This window comes from Balaenoptera ricei, chromosome 10 (assembly GCF_028023285.1).
Source record: "Balaenoptera ricei isolate mBalRic1 chromosome 10, mBalRic1.hap2, whole genome shotgun sequence".
NCBI lineage: Eukaryota > Metazoa > Chordata > Mammalia > Artiodactyla > Balaenopteridae > Balaenoptera > Balaenoptera ricei.
The window spans coordinates 83,792,687-83,812,648 of record NC_082648.1 but is presented as its reverse complement, the minus strand read 5'-3'; the positions used below and the strand labels follow the sequence as shown (position 1 = coordinate 83,812,648).

General features: G+C 39.3%; 1 protein-coding gene across 7 annotated transcripts in view; it reads right to left on the bottom strand.

Moving 5' to 3' along the window:
• Positions 1-19,962, bottom strand: part of APAF1 (apoptotic peptidase activating factor 1) — an 87,466-nt gene that overhangs the window by 64,969 nt on the left and 2,535 nt on the right. For all 7 annotated transcript variants that reach the window (XM_059936724.1, XM_059936725.1, XM_059936729.1 and 4 more), the window contains exons 2-7: positions 17,544-17,717; positions 17,228-17,414; positions 16,371-16,568; positions 3,460-3,643; positions 1,197-1,309; positions 974-1,105 (exon numbers count right to left, since the gene is read on the bottom strand). In XM_059936724.1, coding sequence (XP_059792707.1) covers positions 974-1,105; positions 1,197-1,309; positions 3,460-3,643; positions 16,371-16,568; positions 17,228-17,414; positions 17,544-17,681 — 952 coding nt within the window. In that variant the 5' untranslated portion in view covers positions 17,682-17,717. The remainder of the gene's footprint in view (positions 1-973; positions 1,106-1,196; positions 1,310-3,459; positions 3,644-16,370; positions 16,569-17,227; positions 17,415-17,543; positions 17,718-19,962) is intronic.

Sequence of the window (19,962 nt, the reverse complement as noted above, 5' to 3'; positions counted from 1 at the left end):
TGAAAACTACTTATATCACAAAAGTGACTCAAGGATACTTTCTTTTTTTTTTTTAATAAATTTATTTATTTATTTTTGGCTGCATTGGGTCTTCATTGCTGCGCACAGGCTTTTCTCTAGTTGCATCGAGCAGGAGCTACTCTTCGTTGTGTTGTGCGGGCTTCTCATTGTGGTGGCTTCTCTTGTGGAGCACAGGCTCTAGGGGCACAGGCTTCAATAGTTGTGGCACACGGGCTCAGTAGTTGTGGCTCGCAGGCTATAGAGCGCAGGCTCAGTAGTTGCGGCGCACGGGCTTAGTTGCTCCGCGGCATGTGGAATTTTTCCACACCAGGGTTCGAACCCGTATCCCCTGCATTGGCAGATGGATTCTTAACTACTGCGCCACTAGGGAAGTCCAGGATAACTTCTTAAAAGGCAATATTCAATAAACAAGTAAAAAGTTTAACTTCACTATTTAAAAATGCAAATTAAGAAGACAGCACCAGTTTTTACTTATCAAATTAGAACATTATTTTTATAAAATCCCAACCAGGGAATTCCCTGGCAGTCTAGTGGTTAGGACTCCATGCTTTCATTGCGGTGGCCCAAATTCAATCCCTGGTTAGAGAACTATGATCCCAAAAGCCACGCAGCACGGCCAAAAAATAAAAAATAAAAAAATAAAATCCCAACCAAATAAATTTAAAACTGTGACTCTCACTATATTTTTTATTCTTTGACAACAGAGGTCATGTCTTCATCTTACCCCTTTCGTAACATATTATGGGTGTTTGTTAAATATTATTTTAACTAAAGAATGAATACCAAAATATCACTATCCATGTAGGGTATCAGAGAAGAACCTAAAATACTAAATATTCTAGTAAAGTTTTTGGATGTTCATGTGTTAAATTGTTATGTTCATTAGCTTAACTTACAAAAGGGTAAATTAATATCTCTATAACCCCCTCATACACAAAATAAATAACTATACCTTTACATTCTTTTATAATACTGTGAGCTTGTTCTGGCAAATCTGCTTTCTTCATATTAACAAAAAGGGATAAAATTTCAAGTCCTTTTTCTTTTCGTAAACCACTCTCCACAGGGACTACATATTTAGGACCTGTGAAATCACAAGACATAGTAAGCAATTTGGTATGCCACATATTTAAATGTAACTGAATTATTATAAAAAGCAAATTAATAATCCTTACCCGTTACTGAATCTGTAACACTCTTGTCTCTGGTTGTAAGAAGAATCTGACACTGATTGTCAAAAGCTTTTAACACCCAAGGATCCCAAACATCATCCAAGATCAACAGAGACCTTAATAAGAAAAAACTGTATTCAGTCACTAATGACATTTACCTTAAACTTCCTTTAAAAAAAGAGAATGCCACCAGTGTTTTTTTCAAATTTACAAAATTAAAAAAAAAATAGATGTCTATTTCATGGTTCTTTCTCTTTTCTTTGGTATCCCTTTCACAATATACCGATAAGGAAAAGAAAATTAGAGACTTTCCCTTCCTTCCACCCCAAATTACTGCATATTAAAGTTAAAGGACTTATAAAAGGAGAACTGTGTATACTTTATAAGTATTAGAAATAAGCCTCCTAGTGCCTAAAAAGAACTATCCAAGTAATGAGATTTTTCCAATTCAGTCTTTAAGTACCCAAACCAAGCAAGAACTGGGCTTAGGTTAGCATTAGAAAGCATCACAGAACAATGACAATATTTGACCATTTTACCTACAAAACTGGCAATTTCATATGTTCCAACCTAATCGAATGCACCAGCAAATAATATTATTTTTCACTTGGCACACTAGTGGGCTTTTTTTCCATCCAAGAAATCAATTTGTTTATGCATAATGACAAAGAATCTGTGTGCTAATTCCTAATAAGTCCCTCCAAAAAACTTTTTTAAAAAAACTCGCCAGAACAAATGGAGAAAATAATACAACTAAAACCTGACAGCATAATTATACACTAGCGTTATTATCTGAATGGCACACTACTTCTGTACACTACAAAAAAAGACTCTAGGAATATACACAGGTTGGAAAATTACAAAAACATAAACCGAAATGATGCTGAGAGAGAAACAAAATGACTTTACATGCCATGGTCTGATACATCTGAGAGTGGTTACAATATTTTCCTAAACAGGAATCATCTTATTTTTGCAAAGAAAGTAGAACTAAGGAGAAGTTACTGAGCAAGAAAAGAGGAAGTGGTTAGTGGTCTCAATCCCATTTCTCCAGGAAAATGGATACTAGTGACTATCATGGAGAGGGGGAGATAACAGAGGGATCTGGAAAAGAAAGAAGCCATGGAGAAGGGAGCTTGCCCTCCGTAGTGAGTATACATCATAATCACTAGGAGGCTTTTTCCAAAAGTTATTCCTCTCACCCAATATTCTGATATGAATCCCCTCACCAATTTGGGAAGCACTGCCATATTCAGCCACTACTACACATGAAAGTATACAGCATCATCAGGTGCATGGGGGCAATAAAAAAAATTCAGAGCCATTACCTAATTCTCACCCAGTTTACTGTTATACTCACAAGGAATGCTTTATTAATCTTTGTACTTGTAGCACTTGACCCAGAACCTGGCACGACACTCAATGTTGGTTAAATGAACAAATAAAATAGCTGCTAGGTCGCAGAAATCAAATTGTTGACTAAATCCCTTAACTCTTAACAAAGATAGCAAATAAGTTGCTGTCTCCCTTTGGCTAATGAAAACTGTGATATAGCTGACAACAGTGCCTGACACATAATTATAATGGCATTTATTTAATAAATTAATTAATTATTGAAATAAACAAAACAAACTCTTAAAGTACTTGGAAGTAGAAGAGTTACATGTATACCCCAAAACTAAGAGAACACAGCAGAAGGGTCCCTTTAAATAAATAATCCTTCCTGACTCAGTCTTTTACAAGTTGCCTGCATTTATTCTGTCTCTTGTTCTGTGTTAATCTATTAGAAATAATGTATTCAAGGTAAAAAGTCTGCATCTTTTAACAAAGACCATTCACCAACTCACCTACTTAAGAAATATTTCTTTTTTTTTTTTTTAACATCTTTATTGGAGTATAATTGCTTTACAATGGTGTGTTAGTTTCTGCTTTATAACAAAGTGAATCAGTTATACATATACGTATGTTCCCATATCTCTTCCCTCTTGCATCTCCCTCCTTCCCACCCTCCCTATCCCACCCCTCTAGGTGGTCACAAAGCACCGAGCTGAGCCTACAATGGTACACAAGAGACAACTGGCAGGTATGATCCAAAGGCCAGTGGCAGACACTTTTTTTTTAATACAAGAGAGAGGAAGAGCAGGAAAGCAATGGTTCTTTCTTAGACCCTCTACCCAACAGCAAGAAAAGGCTATGATGTTCTCAAGATGTCGGTAGTTAAGTCTCACTGGGACTTCATACACCAAGTAAGTATGACCATCTGTACCTTGGATGTTTGCGCAGCATCAGAATGCGGAGACGGTCTTTAGCCTCTTCAATATTAAGTGGAAGCCTCTGGGAGAAATTCTCATCCTGATCCAACCGTGTGCAAAGATTCTGCAGTTTCATCAGAAGCCCAGATTTGTCTTGTTTCCCAACTGAAACCCAATGCACACCCCCTGGGAAACAAACTGGTGAGGAAAAGAGTAATAAATTTAAGGTCTTTGAACAGCTGTCCTCCTTTGAAAGAGGAGGAAAGATTTGTTCCGATCTTCAATCTCATCACATCTTCAAACTTCTCTTGATTCAGAGTATATATGTTGCTTGTAGGGTTATTATTGAGCTTTATATCCCAAGTCTAAGAAAAGTTGAAGATGTGAAGAAACTGAAGTATGGAGTTAATCTGCTGCTTACTAGTAAAATCTTACCAAACAAAATTTCACAATCTTTGTCTTATGTCATCAATAATCACTGTACAACAGTTTCTCAACGTAAGCACTCTGCACATTTTGGGCCAGATAATTCTTTGTTGTGAGTGACTGTCCTGTGCATTATAGAATGTTTAACAGCCTCCCTGGCTCCTATCCACTAGATGCTAGTAGCATTTTCCCTCCCCAGTTACGACAACCAAAAATGTCTCTAAACTCTGTCACATGTCCCCTGAGGGGCTAAATCACCTCTGAGAACCACTCATGTCCAGGAACACATAAGTCACTCATTATGGTTCCCATACAGTGACTTAAAAGTAAGAAGTTAGGTTCAAGTCTGGCTCTACTGCTTACTAGCTATTATATCTTTAGCAAATAACCTGTCTCATTTATTATACCAGAATAAGACTGTTTACCCCCACTACAGAGTTACTGTGAGAAATTAATAATATAAAATATGTGATTTTGCTATGCTAAATGTAAAGGGTTATAACAGACAGGATTATTAGTGATATGGATCTGAGAGCACCTTACAAATATTAAGCTTTGAACTAGTAAGCATTATATAAGAACAGACATTATTATTACTGTTACTGTCAAGTGTCATCATCATTTTTGTTAATCAAGCTATATAGCATATAGCATATCTTAAAATACATATTCTTACATACATATTATCGGAACCAAAAATCTTAAGCTTTCACAGACTATACTTAATCAACTGTATATAGATACAAAAAAAAGCAAGAGGGGTCCCTATGTATAAAATATGGGGAGGGACTTCCCTGGTGGTGCAGTGGTTAAGAATCCACCTGCCAAGGCAGGGGACAGGGGTTCGAGCCCTAGTCCGGGAAGATCCCATATGCCACAGAGCAACTAAGCCCGTGCGCCACAACTACTGAGCCTGCACGCCACAACTACTGAAGCCCGCGTGCCACAACTATTGAAGTCCGTGCACCTAGAGCCTGTGCTCTGCAACAAGAGAAGTTGCTGCAACGAGAAGCCCGCACACCCCAATGAAGAGTGGCCCCCGCTCGCCACAACCAAAGAGCCCACGTGCAGCAACGAAGACCCAATGCAGCCAAAAAAAAATGAATAAAAATTTAAAAATAAATAAATAAAATATGGGGAACAGCAGCATTAGATCAGACCAGTGGCATTAACCATAAAGATTTATATTATATGATCATAAATGTATAAGAAAAAGCAAAAAATAGATACAAAGATAAATAGTTTTACTACACCAAAGGGCAACTTATTTACTGGCATTCACAAATAATTAAGTACAAAAAGAAATCACTATTTTAAAAATGTAATCATCTAAAAGAAATATTTGTATATATGCACAAAGATCTTTTTATGACAGACATTTACTGAACACTTTCCTAAGAGTTCTACATATTAATCTACATTTAATCCTCAGAGTAGACTATCAAGCAGATACCATTATCATCCCCATTTTACAGATGAGGAAACTGAGGTACAGAAAGGTTGAATCCCAGAGCTGGGATTCAAACATCCAGTGTCAATGCTCCACTTCTAAACTATTCTGCCTCCACAGGATATTCCCGCAGCACTGTCTACAACAGGAAAAAACTGGAAACAACCTGCAACGTTCATCTTAATCTCCTCTTCCACTGCAGGCTTCCAAAGCCTAAGGGAGGCCCAACTAAGGAAGAGGAGAACATTATATACATATAAGTGAAATTTAGCGAATTAAATAGAACTTGACATTTTTTTTTTTTTTTGGCCACACCGCATAGCTTGTGGTATCTTAGCTCCCCGACGAGGGATCGAATTCGGGTCCACAGCAGTGAAAGCCCAAGTCTTAACCACTGGACCGCCAGGGAATTCCCAGGACTTGACACTTTAATTAGTGAAATGACCTGGATACTCTGAACCTGTACAAGGCCAGGGAAAGAATCAGTCCCAGAGAAGAGTTTAGAACAGGCAATGAGGGAAAAGAGTAAAGTTGTTTTCTGATTACACCCTACAAACCCCAGTGCAATGGTTACACATCCACTAAATGAACCTAGTAAAATTGCCAAGGTTTATGATCATGAATTTAAATTGGAACTCAGTTGGGTGATTTCTTCAGCAAGGAGAAAGGAAGTAATGTCTGGATGAAGCAATGGGGAGGAAGAGGAATACCTATTCCATCTCCTAGCAATAGAGAAGGAATCAGCTTTCACCCAAGATAAGGAGAGAACTAAAGAGTGAAGAATATGTGCTGAGGAGCAATTAAATAATGGGCAATAAAAATCTAGGCCCAAACCTAAGAGGGGGCTGATGGGATAAACAGTGAGGATATTAGGGAATTAAGGGAGAAGCCCTGACAGATCAGAAAACTGTAGCGAACTTGAAAATTAGAATAGATGGAGGTAGGCAAAGAGTGGTATAGAACGTTTAACATCAAGATTTCAAAACTGGTATCGTTTCTGGTAATGCCACGGGCCAGGATCCAGCCTGTGATCAGTTAATTATATGGCTGAAGGGGAGTGAAGAAAATGGTCACTGCAGATAAAGAAGTCAAGAAACTGAGAGGCCAAGGTTTTGGATGACGCATCCACATAGATATCAAAATTACTAAGAGTGCCAACAGGAGAAGGCCTTAAATTTATAACTAAGAACTCCAATCATCAATGAATGAGAGGGCAATAACATAACAGGGAAAGATTAGAAAAATGAACCTCAAAGGACAAAGAATTTAGCTGGAGAAGGAAGTATTAATGGCCTGGACGAGGCAACAGAGAGCAAGGAGAGCAACCACCCATTTCCTGGTGCTGAAATATATGGAATAGAAAGGGAAAAAAGTTGCCACACCACTGAAGGAGGCTATGGAAAAGGTGGTATCCTCAAGGAACTGACCAGTTTCACGTAAGGCAAGGAGGCAAATATTCTAAGAAGGGCTGATGATATAGAGGAGTTTCCTGATCACAGAGGAGTCTAGAAGGTATAGCAAAGACTTGGGAATGAGGGGAGGGGACCTAGATCACAATTTGGCAATGAACTGAGTAGTAACTACAAGAGAATCTAAAAGATAACAAATGACCAGGGACTTTCCTGGTGGTCCAGTGGGTAAGACCCTGTGCTCCCAATGCAGAGGGCCTGGGTTCGATCCCTGGTTGGGGAACTAGAGCCCACATGCATGCCACAACTAAGAAGCCCGCATGCCGCAACAAAGACCCAGCACGGCCAAAATAAATAAACAAATATTTTTTAAAAACACAAATGACCAGAAGAGATAGAACTCTGCAGTAAGTGAGGTAAGGCAAGGCTGTGGCGCATGGTTTGATTACCACTGCCAATGTCTTAGAAGAAGGTAAACAACAAGTCCTACTCTTTATTCCTGAAAGTTTCCTGAAGTTCTCTAGGCTTGCTTCAGCTTGAGTCAACAGTTATGAAACACTAAATCCCTGAGGCTTCGCTTAGTTTTACAGCTATGTTCTGTGTGTACATGATTGTAAATGCACAGGAAAAAGTTTGGAAAAACTCACTCCAAACTGTTAACCAAGACTACTTCTGGTGACAAATTTAGGAGAAAGAACAGAAGGGCAAATGGAAAGAACTTTACTTCTTTTTAAATGAAGATACTATGACTGTTATGTTAAAAACACAGTTTTAAACTACCTGTTGCTCCTAAAGTGTTTTTTTTTAATTTGCACTTTCTATTTAAGATTTTCTAAAATCATCCCAGGATTAAAGACAAGGCAAAGAAAGTATCCTGATACAACTAGCTAATGAATTCTTCAGATTTAAATTTAAGTATCAAGAGAGGAACCAAGATGGCGGAGTAGAAGGACGTGCTCTCACTCCCTCTTGTGAGAACACCATAATCACAACTAGCTGCTGGACAATCATTGACAGGAAGACACTGGAACTCACCAAAATAGATACCCCACATCCAAAGACAAAGGAGAAGCCACAGTGAGACGGTAGGAGGGGTGCAATCACAGTAAAATCAAATACCATAACTGCTGGGTGGATGACTCACAGACTGGAGAACAATTATACCACAGAAGTCCACCCACTGGAGTGAAGGTTCTGAGCCCCACATCAGGCTTCCCAACCTGGGGGTGTGGCAACAGGAGGAGGAATTCCTAGAGAATGAGACTTTGAAGCCTAGTGGGATTTGATTGCAGGACTTCGACAGGACTGGGGGAAACAGAGACTCCACTCTTGGAGGTCACACACAAAGTAGTGTGCACATCAGGACCCAGGGGAAGGAGCAGTGACCCCAGGGGAGACTGAACCAGACCTACCTGCTAGTGTTGGAGGGTCCCCTGCAGAGGTGGGAGGGGGCTGTGGCTCACCACGGGGACAAGGACACTGGTAGCAGAAGTTCTCAGAAGTATTCCTTGGCGTGAGCCCTCCCAGAGCCTGCCATTAGCCCCACCAAAGAGCCCAGGTAGGCTCCAGTGTTGGATTGCCTCAGGCCAAACAACCAACAGGGAGGGAACCCAGCCCCACCCATCAGCAGACAAGTGGATTAAAGTTTTACTGAGCTCTGCCCACCAGAGCAATACCCAGCTCTACCCACCACAGGTCCCTCCCATCAGGAAACTTACACAAGCCTCTTAGATAGCCTCATCCACCAGAGGGTAGACAGCAGAAGCAAGAAGAACTACAATCCTGCAGCCTCTGGGACAAAAACCACATTCACAGAAAGACAGACAAGACGAAAAGGCAGAGGGCTATGTACCAGATGAAGGAACAAGATAAAACCCCAGAAAAACAACTAAATGAAGTAGAGATAAGCAACCTTCCAGAAAAAGAATTCAGAATAATGATAGTGAAGATGATCCAGGACCTCGGAAAAAGAATGGAGGCAAAGATCAAGAAGATGCAAGAAATGTTTAACAAAGACCTAGAAAAACTAAAGAACAAACAAACAGAGATGAACAATACAATAACTGAAATGAAAAATACACTAGAAGGAATCAGTAGCAGAATAACTGAGGCAGAAGAATGGATAAGTGACCTGGAAGACAGAATGGTGGAATTCACTGCTGCAGAACAGAATAAAGAAAAAAGAATGAAGAAAAGAAAAGAAAATTTGTATGGAGACACAAAAGACCCCAAATAGCCAAAGCAGTCTTGAGGGGAAAAAAACGGAGCTGGAGGAATCAGACTCCCTGACTTCAGACTATACTACAAAGCTACAGTAATCAAGACAATATGGTACTGGCACAAAAACAGAAACATAGATCAATGGAACACGATAGAAAGCCCAGAGATAAACCCATGTGCCTATGGTCAACTAATCTATGACAAAGGAGGCAAGGATATACAATGGAGAAAAGACAGTCTCTTCAATAAGTGGTGCTGGGAAAACTAGACAGCTACATGTAAAAGAATGAAATTAGAACACTCCTTAACACCATACACAAAAATAAATTCAAAATAGATTAGAGACCTAAATGTAAGACCGGACACTATAAAACTCTTAGAGGAAAACATAGGAAGAACACTCTTTGACATAAATCACAGCAAGATCTTTTTTGATCCACCTCCTAGAGTAATGGAAATTAAAAAAAATAAACAAATGGGACCTAATGAAACTTCAAAGCTTTTGCACAGCAAAGGAAACCATTAACAAGACGTAAAGACGACCCTCAGAATGGGAGAAAATATTTGCAAACGAATCAATGGACAAAGGATTAATCTCCAAAATATATAAACAGCTCATGCAGCTCAATATTAAAGAAACAAACATCCCAATCCAAAAATGGGCAGAAGACCTAAATAGACATTTCTCCAAAGAAGACATACAGATGGCCAAGAAGCACATGAAAAGCTGCTCAACATCACTAAGTATTAGAGAAATGCAAATCAAAACTACAATGAGGTATCACCTCACCCCATTTAGAATGGGCATCATCAGAAAATCTACAAACAACAAATGCTGGAGAGGGTGTGGAGAAAAGGGAACCCTCTTGCACTGCTGGTGGGAATGTAAATTGATACAGACACTGTGGAGAACAGTATGGAGGTTCCTTAAAAAACTAAAAATAGAATTACCATATGATCCAGCAATCCCACTACTGGGCATATACCCAGAGAAAACCGTAATTCAAAAAGACACATGCACCCCAATGTTCATTGCAGCACTATTTACAATAGCCAGGTCATGGAAGCAACCTAAATGCTCATCGACAGACGAATGGATAAAGAAGATGTGGTACATATATACAATGGAATATTACTCAGCCATAAAAAGGAACAAAACTGAGTCATTTGTTGAGACGTGGATGGATCTAGAGACTGTCATCCAGAGTGAAGTAAGTCAGAAAGAGAAAAACAAATATCGTATATTAACGCATGTACGTGGAACCTAGAAAAATGGTACAGATGAACCGGTTTGCAGGGCAGAAGTTGAGACACAGATGTAGAGAATAAATGTATGGACACCAAGGGGGGAAAGCCGCTGGGTGGGTGGGGATGGTGGTGTGATGAACTGGGTGATTGGGATTGACATGCATACACTGATGTGTATAAAATTGATGACTAATAAGAATCTGCTGTCTAAAGAAATAAATAAAACAAAATTCAAAAATTAAAAATAAATTTAAGTATCTATTATCTACAGTATCAAAGGTCTTTCTCTCCTAAATTTAAAACTAAATTAGGGGGTTTCCCGGGTGGCACAGTGGTTGAGAGTCTGTCTGCTAATACGGGGGACATGGGTTCGAGCCCTGGTCTGGGAGGATCCCACATGCTGCGGAGCGACTGGGCCCGTGAGCCACAACTGCTGAGCCTGCGCGTCTGGAGCGTGTGCTCCGCAACAAGAGAGGCCGCGATAGTGAAGAGGCCTGCACACCGCGATGAAGAGTGGCCCCTGCTTGCCACAACTAGAGCAAGCCCTCGCACAGAAACGAGGACCCAACACAGCCAAAAATAAATATAAAAATAAATTTAAAAATAAATAAATAAAGATTACTATTAAAATTGAGATATTGATAGAACATTATAGAAAAACTAAATTAGGGCATTATTAACATACAAAAGAAAAATAAAACACTATTAGCTTTAAAAAGAAAGACAAACAGACCAAAAGACCAACTGATCTGCAAATCTCCTACCATCACAATAAGACAGTTAAATACAGGAGCATTAATTTCACATTTCAGAAAGAATCTAAACATCTTGACTATGGGCACAAGAGGGAGCAATTTAGCCTTGAATGAGGCTTGTACCCATAATTTCATTCAGAGAAACTTAATCAGAGGAAAATTGCCTTTATTCAGAGAAAATTAACCCCTCCTACTTTCACATGAGGTTTATGCAGGTAGCAATTAATAATCTAATAGCATCAAGGAAATCTTAGGAAAGAAGGAAGCAAAGAGGGAGACAGCCTCTGGAGAAAACTTTCATACTTTAAAAACTCAGCACGGGGCTTCCCTGGTGGCACAGGGGTTGAGAATCCGCCTGCTAATGCAGGGGACACGGGTTCAAGCCCTGGTCTGGGAAGATCCCACGTGCCGCGGAGCAACTAGGCCCGTGAGCCACAACTACCGAGCCTGTGCGCCTGGAGCCTGTGCTCTGCAACAAGAGAGGCCACGATAGTGAGAGGCCCACGCACCGCAATGAAGAGTGGCCCCTGCTCGCCACAACTAGAGAAAGCCTGCGTGCAGGAACCAAGACCCAACGCAGCCAAAAATAAAATAAATAAATTTATTTTTTAAAAAAGCTAAATATGAATGGTAAGACTATAATAGGACTACTTAAGAAAATTCAGGAAGCACAAATTAGAAGGCAAAAAAATTAATTTGACTACATCAGAATTAAAGATTTCTATCAAGGACATCCAGGACAAAGTTAATACAGATAATATAAGGAGAAAGTATTTACAAAGTCTAAAAACAACAAGCTCTACTATCTAGAATATATAAGCAACTCCTAAAAAGCAACAAAATGGAAAAACCGACAAATGTTATCAACAAAATTTATAAACAAGGAAACCCAAAAGCCTAAAAAGCTTATGAAGAAATGGTCAAACTCAAGTTATCAGAGAAATGCAAATTAAAAGATATCACTTTACACCTGCTGGCCTGGCAAAAATTACAAAGCTGGATGATACCTAGTGTCACTAAAGAAGTGAGGATATAGGAGCCCTCACACGCTATTGATGGGAATGCACAGATTGGAGGGCAATCAAATTTGATATTTATATATCCTGTAACTTACTGATTCTGGTCCTAGCTACATATACTCAAGAATTTATCATTTCTGTAAAAGTTCAACCGAGCTTTGCTGGGGCAGCAAAGAGTTGGAGACAATCTACGTATCTATTAACTAGGGAATGAACAATAAAATGTATTGGAGGGGGCTTCCCGGTGGTGCAGTGGTTAAGAATCCGCCTGCCAATGCAGGGGACACGGGTTCGAGCCATGGTCCGGGAAGATCCCACATGCCGCGGAGCAACAAAGCCCGTGCGTCACAACTACTGAGCCTGCGCTCTAGAGCTGCGAGCCACAACTACTGAAGCCCGCGCACAAGGAAGAGTAGCCCCCACTCACCGCAACTAGAGAAAAGCCCGCGTGCAGCAACAGAGACCCAACGCAGCCATAAATAAATAAACCATTCACTTAAAAAAAAAAAATGTATTGGAGGTACTCCATGGAGGGTAGCAATCAGGTGTAACAAATAATATGTACATACAACAAGGATAAATCTTAAAAACATAGTGTCAAGTGAGATAAGAAACAGAAGAAAATAATTAACACTTTAACATTTATGCAAATTTAAAATATTTACATATAAACATAAACATTTTACAAGAAAACATATATTACACATACATTTACAAAGAATATACAATAAATACATTAGAAAGATCGCCTATGGGGAGGTGTGATTCTGTGATTAAATATATATTTGGTTTTCATCACTGTTCCTGGCACACAGCTCTAAGATACTTATAATTTCCCATATAAGAAGAGCCTTAGGGGCATCTTTTGTGATACTATTTAGTTTTGTTCCTGGTTCCTGAAATAGCTCCAGGGTATAAAAGTGAAATGGTGTCTTACATTATTCATATAACAAGCCCCTTTTAACCACACCTGAGTTTCTGTTAATAAAGTGATTTCTGAAAAGCCCCTAGATAACCTAAGGATAGGGGCTGGTTACCAGGGGAACCAACCCCTTGATTAGAGTTGGAACTTTCAGCCCCACCCTCCAGACCTCCAGAGGAGAGGGGAGTGAGTGGCTGGAGATTGAGTTCAATCAAAAACGGCCAATGATTTAATCAATCATACCTACGTAATGAATGAAGACTCCATAAAAAAACCAAAAGGGCGAGATTCACAGAGCATCTGGGCTGCTGAACACAAGGAGATGTAGGAAGAGTGATACACCCCTTCACACATACCGTGCCCCATGCATCTCTTCCATCTGGCTGTTCCAGAGTTTTATCCTTGTATAATAAACCAGTAATCTAATAAGTATAGTTGTCAGAAGCACAGGTAACAAACAACCTGGACTGGCAACTGGCATATGAAGGGGTTAGGGGGCAGTCTTATAGGACTGAACCCTTAACCTATGGGATCTGATGCTATCTCCAGGTAGACAGTTTCAGAAGTGAGTTAAATCATAGGACACCCAGCTCGCGTTGAAGAATTGCTGGATGTGTGGAAAACTCACACATCTGGTGTCAGAAATGAAGCAGTGTTGTAGTTGTGTAAAGGAAACACACAGGAGGAGTGTGTGTTCCTTTAGAGGAGGGAAATGAGAATGGAAAATTTTTAAAAGGAAATGAACACAGCAAGAAGCTAAGTCTTAGACAGACCTAACAGGATAATGGGCTGTAAACTAAATATAATTTACTCAATCTTCTGTACTTGAGATCTCACAAAAGCTTATAAGGGATACGAATTAAGCTCATTATGCACTGGACAATTGCTAGTATCTCTGGCATTTTCTCAAAACAAAGTGGTGAAAATCTATTCCAAGACCACAATTTATACAATATGATTCCTGGCTAATTAATTCCATAAGTTGTTGGTCAATTTTAACCCCTAAAATTGAAAATTCACCCCAATAATATAGAGCGATTTAAACTGATTTAAAGAGCACATTTTAACCCTATAAATTGGTATATTATAAATACATAGTTTAAAGGAAGTTCATCACTGTATTGAAAGGAAGACCATTTCTTCACACTAAAGAAATTTAAACCAATTTTATCCTGAAATATCCTTGGTGATCAACTTTGCAGGAGAGGGGAAAAAAAAAAAAAAGTGAATAAATAAATAAAGCCTTAGCCCTGAAATGTGCATGGCTGAGTCTCATGAAACTTCTCTATAATGACAAGGGAGAAAAACCAGGGCTTAGGAATTAGGCCTACTTCTGACAAGAGTATGATCAATACTGTTAACAAGGGCTCTGAAGTATTAACTAAAACCAGGTGTGTACAATAGATGTGCCCTAGCCTCCATCTTTCTAAATCTCTCAGGTGCTTACTATTTATTCTATTCATTTTATCATCTTGTCATAAACTATCTTAATTGGTGATTATATATTGTAAACAAAAAAAAGTTATTAAGCACTAGAAGCCAGGAACTATCTTTTTAAGTTCCCCAGAACTCACTAATGGATGGAGGCAACCAAAGACTGAGGAAGCTATATAATATATAATATTCCTGATAGGGAGTACCCTGAGAACCTACCAGACTCATTAGGGTCAACAGTACACCTGCCAAATGTCCTAAACCCTCTTCTGCACCATATGTCCTTCCCCACTCCAGTAACTACCCAATACCCTTCCCACCTTCTCTACGCTCCCATCCTTGCCTAGTCGGCCTTGCAAACTTCTTTCTATTCTTCCTTCAAACTCCAGCTAAAATGTCATTTCAGGAAGCCTGTCTTGTTCATTTTCTTCCCCCAGACAGAAAGCTTCCTTCCTTTGTTCTAACTTTTTTTTTTTTTAATTTATTTATTTATTTATTTATTTTTAGCTGTGTTGGGTCTTCGTTTCTGTGCGCGGGCCTCTCACTATCGCGGCCTCTCTTGTTGCGGAGCACGGGCTCCAGATGCGCAGGCTCAGTAGTTGTGGCTCACGGGCCTAGTTGCTCCATGGCATGTGGGATCTTCCCAGACCAGGGCTCGAACCCGTGTCCCCTGCATTGGCAGGCAGATTCTCAACCACTGCACCACCAGGGAAGCCCCCTTTGTTCTAACTTTGTACATTATACTTGTTTCTACTGTTCAGTTTATCACACATGACGTAATTTGTTTATATGTCTGCCTCTCCTACCAGACCATAAGTAAACTCCTTAGATGCACAGGCTTCTTTTTGAATCCCTTTTGCCCCAAAACAGTGCCAAGATCCATAATAGGTTCTCAAGCATTTATTGAATACATGAATATCTGAAGCAAGGAAAATCAGCTGCCAGACGTCAAATGAATCTATAAAGCCTGCCTGCAAAAACCCATTGGTTGTTAGAGTCAACTCCCAATTTTTCTTTTTCTTGAGATTACACATAAGATAAACAAGTTACTAAAGATTTTTATTTTTAAAGATAAGTAACTGATAGAATTAACTGCAGGAATTAATAGTTTATTTAACACAGATGTCAAATACATGGGAGAATCTCCCACTGGGGTGGTCCTTACTGGAACCGACTTTCCAACAATCTCCTTCCCTACAGCACTCTGTGCCAAAATAGACACTCAACTGACAGGAAGCTGTAAGTCTAGTACTGTTGAAAGTCAGGGATACAAGCTGGACAACCTTTCAAGATACTTTGTCAACCCTACAATTCCCCCAATTATTAAGATACAAGGGAACTAGCTTCATTCCATTGATAATAAGTGCCATCTGATAACACATGAATTTATTGGCCTGGCTAGTCAAGCCTGATTGTGACAGGCAAGGTAGAAAATAAAATTCAAATTCAATCACCTGTGGTAGGCAGAAAAATGCACCCCCCACCCCACTCCCCCTCCACCAGCCAATGATCTCCACATCCTATTCCACAGAACTTGTAAATATGTCACCTTACACAGCAAAAGGGACTTTGTAAATGCGATTAAATTAAGGATTTTGAGATGAGATTATCCTGGATTATCCAGTGGGCCCCATGTAATCACAAGGGCCCCTGTAAGAGGGAGGCAAGAAAGTCAGGGGAGGAGATGTGATGACGGAAGCAAAGACCAGAGAACAGAGAAAGATTTGAAGATGCTATGCACTGCCAGCTTTGAAAATGGGGAAATGGACCATGAGTCAAGGAATGCAGGCCACCTCTAGAAGCTGGGAAATGCAAGGAAAAGGATTCTCCCTAGAGCCTCCAAAAGGAGCTAAGCACCGCTGACACTTTGATTTTAGCCCAGTAAGAGCTATTTTTGTCTTCTGGCCTCCAGAACTTCAAGATAATAAATTTGTGTTGTTTTAAGCCCCCAAAAGTTTTGGTAATTTGTTACAGCAGCAACAGGAAACTAATGCAATGCCTAAACAATATCTTCTTAGCCAGCAATGGTAATCAAAACTTACCTTCTAAGACAGAATGATCTCGAACAGCTTCTGCAGCTAATACAGACTTCCCACAACCTGCCATTCCATATATGGTGACCCATCCCGGTTCACCACTCAGTTTGAAGAGCTTCTGCTGAATTGCATTCACTAGCCTCTTCCTAGTAACAAAAACAACGGGCCTCTGTGGTACTCCACCTTCACACAGGACTGTCCTTACTGAAATCCAAAACAAAACAAGCATGAATGAAGAGAACTCTGAAATGGTTACTCAAGTAATACCATAAAAACCAGAGAGCAAGGCTGAGGTCTCAGCCTCAGAATTTCCAAGAGAAGTAAGAAAATGTGGCTAGCATATTAACTTCAACTTTGATTTCTCAGAACACCCAGAACGAAAGCAAACATATACCTCTCAAGATGACTAAAGACAATGAAAATCTCCATCTGCATCTGCCCTTACTCACCCTATTCCTCCCTGACTCTCCAATCTTTTTCTCATACTAAAGACTGAGAAGAGAGTGTAAAGGAAAGAATATGGAATTGCTTTCAAGAACACAGATTTCTAAAGATTCTTATTCTTTCCTATGCTTGAACTTGATAAACACAAAACTGAAGAACTTAAATAAAGGTCTATAAATTGCCCTATTATCTCTAAAAATTATGGTATGTATATGATTACCTCAGCAGTAGATAGTTCACTGGGCAAGGAAATGAGAGAGGTAACATAGATGCAAATAAAAATATTTGAATTGGAAAACGATAATTTTTTCACATGCATGATTCAGTGAACTGATCAGTCTCTCTAGCAGATTTCATCTACAATAAGACAAAACTGCAGCAACGGAGCCTTTATGATAGAAAGTATCATGGATACAAACCATATGAAGTTATTCCAACTGAATCTTTGCCATTGGAAGAAGAGATGACAGGAATGCCACCATGGAGAAGGTAGGCAAGATCTTTATACCCTTCATGTAGCAGAGCATTGTAGAATGATATATAGGAATAATTATCTTTTTCAAGTATCGTTTTAATTAGCATAGCTGCTCGTTGCCGTTGGGTGGGCTAAAAAAAAAATAGTTTAGTATACTACAAAGAATATATTTGTAACATAAATTAGTGGAGACCAGTACAAGTTTTGAAATAAATTCTAAAAATTTTTAAGAAAGCATAGATTGCCTCAGAGGGCTTTACCTCATTTTTTACTTTTTCCTCCTCCGACACTGTTAAAACTCCATTACTAATCATGTGATCCATGATGTAGGATGTTTTGATGTCCCTTTCCAGGGCTTCTCTATGTTGAAGCAAACAATTTCGAGCTTTTGCATCCATCCTTCCTCAAATTTTTCCTTCTCTGTCAACCATGAGCTACAGGCAAACATCAAAATATTTGTCAAGCCAATAAAGACATGAAAAGATATATAACCTCACTGGTAATGAAAAAATGTAAAGAAAATAAGACTTCTTTTGCAAAGATTTTTTTTTTCCTATTTATTTAAACAGAGTTTATTTAAACTCTCCTACATGTCCGCCCACAGAAAGGAGGACAGAAGGGGGACGCCGAAAAGAAAACGAGCAGGCTGTCTGCACCGCCGGTCACTCTGTCCTCCCCTGGGCTTCATCTACGTCCTGGCTTTCCCCACTGGACTTTCATCAGCCAGACATGCAAAGATTTTTTTTAAATAAACAAAATCTAATGCTTTCAAAGGCGTGAGGTAATGGGTATTTTTTTTTAAACATCTTTATTGAAGTATAATTGCTTTACAGTGGTGTGTTAGTTTCTGCTTTATAACAAAGTGAATCAGTTATACATATACATATGTTCCCATATCTCTTCCCTCTTGCATCTCCCTCCCTCCCTCCCTCCCTATCCCACCCCTCTAGGTGGTCACAAAGCACCGAGCTGATCTCCCTGTGCTATGCAGCTGCTTCCCACTAGCTATCTATTTTACATTTGGTAGTGTATATATGTCCATGACACTCTCTCACCTATCACATCTCACCCCTCCCCCTCCCCATATCCTCAAGTCCATTCTCTAGTAGGTCTGTGTCTTTATTCCCGTCTTGCCACTAGGTTCTTCATGGCCTTTTTTTTTTTTCCTTAGATTCCATATATATGTGTTAGCATACTGTATTTGTTTTTCTCTTTCTGACTTACTTCACTCTGTATGACAGACTCTAACTCCATCCACCTCATTACAAATACCTCCATTTCATTTCTTTTTACGGCTGAGTAATATTCCATTGTATATATGTGCCACATCTTCTTTATCCATTCATCCAATGATGGACACTTAGGTTGCTTCCATGTCCTGGCTATTGTAAATAGAGCTGCAATGAACATTTTGGTACATGACTCTTTTTGAATTATGGTTTTCTCAGGGTATATGCCCAGTAGTGGGATTGCTGGGTCATATGGTAGTTCTATTTTTAGTTTTTTAAGGAACCTCCATACTGTTCTCCATAGTGGCTGTATCCAGTTACATTCCCACCAACAGTGCAAGAGGGTTCCCTTTTCTCCACACCCTCTCCAGCATTTATTGTTTCTAGATTTTTTGATGATGGCCATTCTGACCGGTGTGAGATGATATCTCATTGTAGTTTTGATTTGCATTTCTCTAATGATTAATGATGTTGAGCATTCTTTCATGTGTGTGTTGGCAATCTGTATATCTTCTTTGGAGAAATGTCTATTTAGGTCTTCTGCCCATTTTTGGATTGGGTTGTTTGTTTTTTTGTTATTGAGCTGCATGAGCTGCTTGTAAATCTTGGAGATTAATCCTTTGTCAGTTGCTTCATTTGCAAATATTTTCTCCCATTCTGAGGGTTGTCTTTTGGTCTTGTTTATGGTTTCCTCTGCTGTGCAAAAGCTTTTAAGTTTCATTAGGTCCCATTTGTTTATTTGTGTTTTTATTTCCATTTCTCTAGGAGCTGGGTCAAAAAGGATCTTGCTGTGATTTATGTCATAGAGTGTTCTGCCTATGTTTTCCTCTAAGAGTTTGATAGTGTCTGGCCTTACACTTAGGTCTTTAATCCATTTTGAGTTTATTTTTGTGTATGGTGTCAGGGAGTGTTCTAATTTCATACTTTTACATGTACCTGTCCAATTTTCCCAGCACCACTTACTGAAGAGGCTGTCTTTTCTCCACTGTATATGCTTGCCTCCTTTATCAAAGATAAGGTGACCATATGTGCGTGGGTTTATCTCTGGGCCATATATGACAAACCCACAGCCAACATTGTCCTCAATGGTGAAAAACTGAAACTATTTCCACTAAGATCAGGAACAAGACAAGGTTGCCCACTCTCACCACTATTATTCAACATAGTTTTGGAAGTGTAATGGGTATTCTTTTAAGATACCTGAGGAGAGTACAAAGTGGATGCAACTTTTCTGGAAGGCTATATAAGGTAAGATGTGTTTAAGCATTCTCTTTAACCCAGAAATCCCACTTCTAGGGATTTACCTCAGAGAGATATTCATATATGTATGCAAAAATATCCACAAAAAGGGTTAATAGAGAGTGTTTAGGTAAGATAAAAATATTAAAACAACCTAAATGCCCATCATTCGGAGTATGGATTTTAAAAATTAGAGTATGTACATAAGATG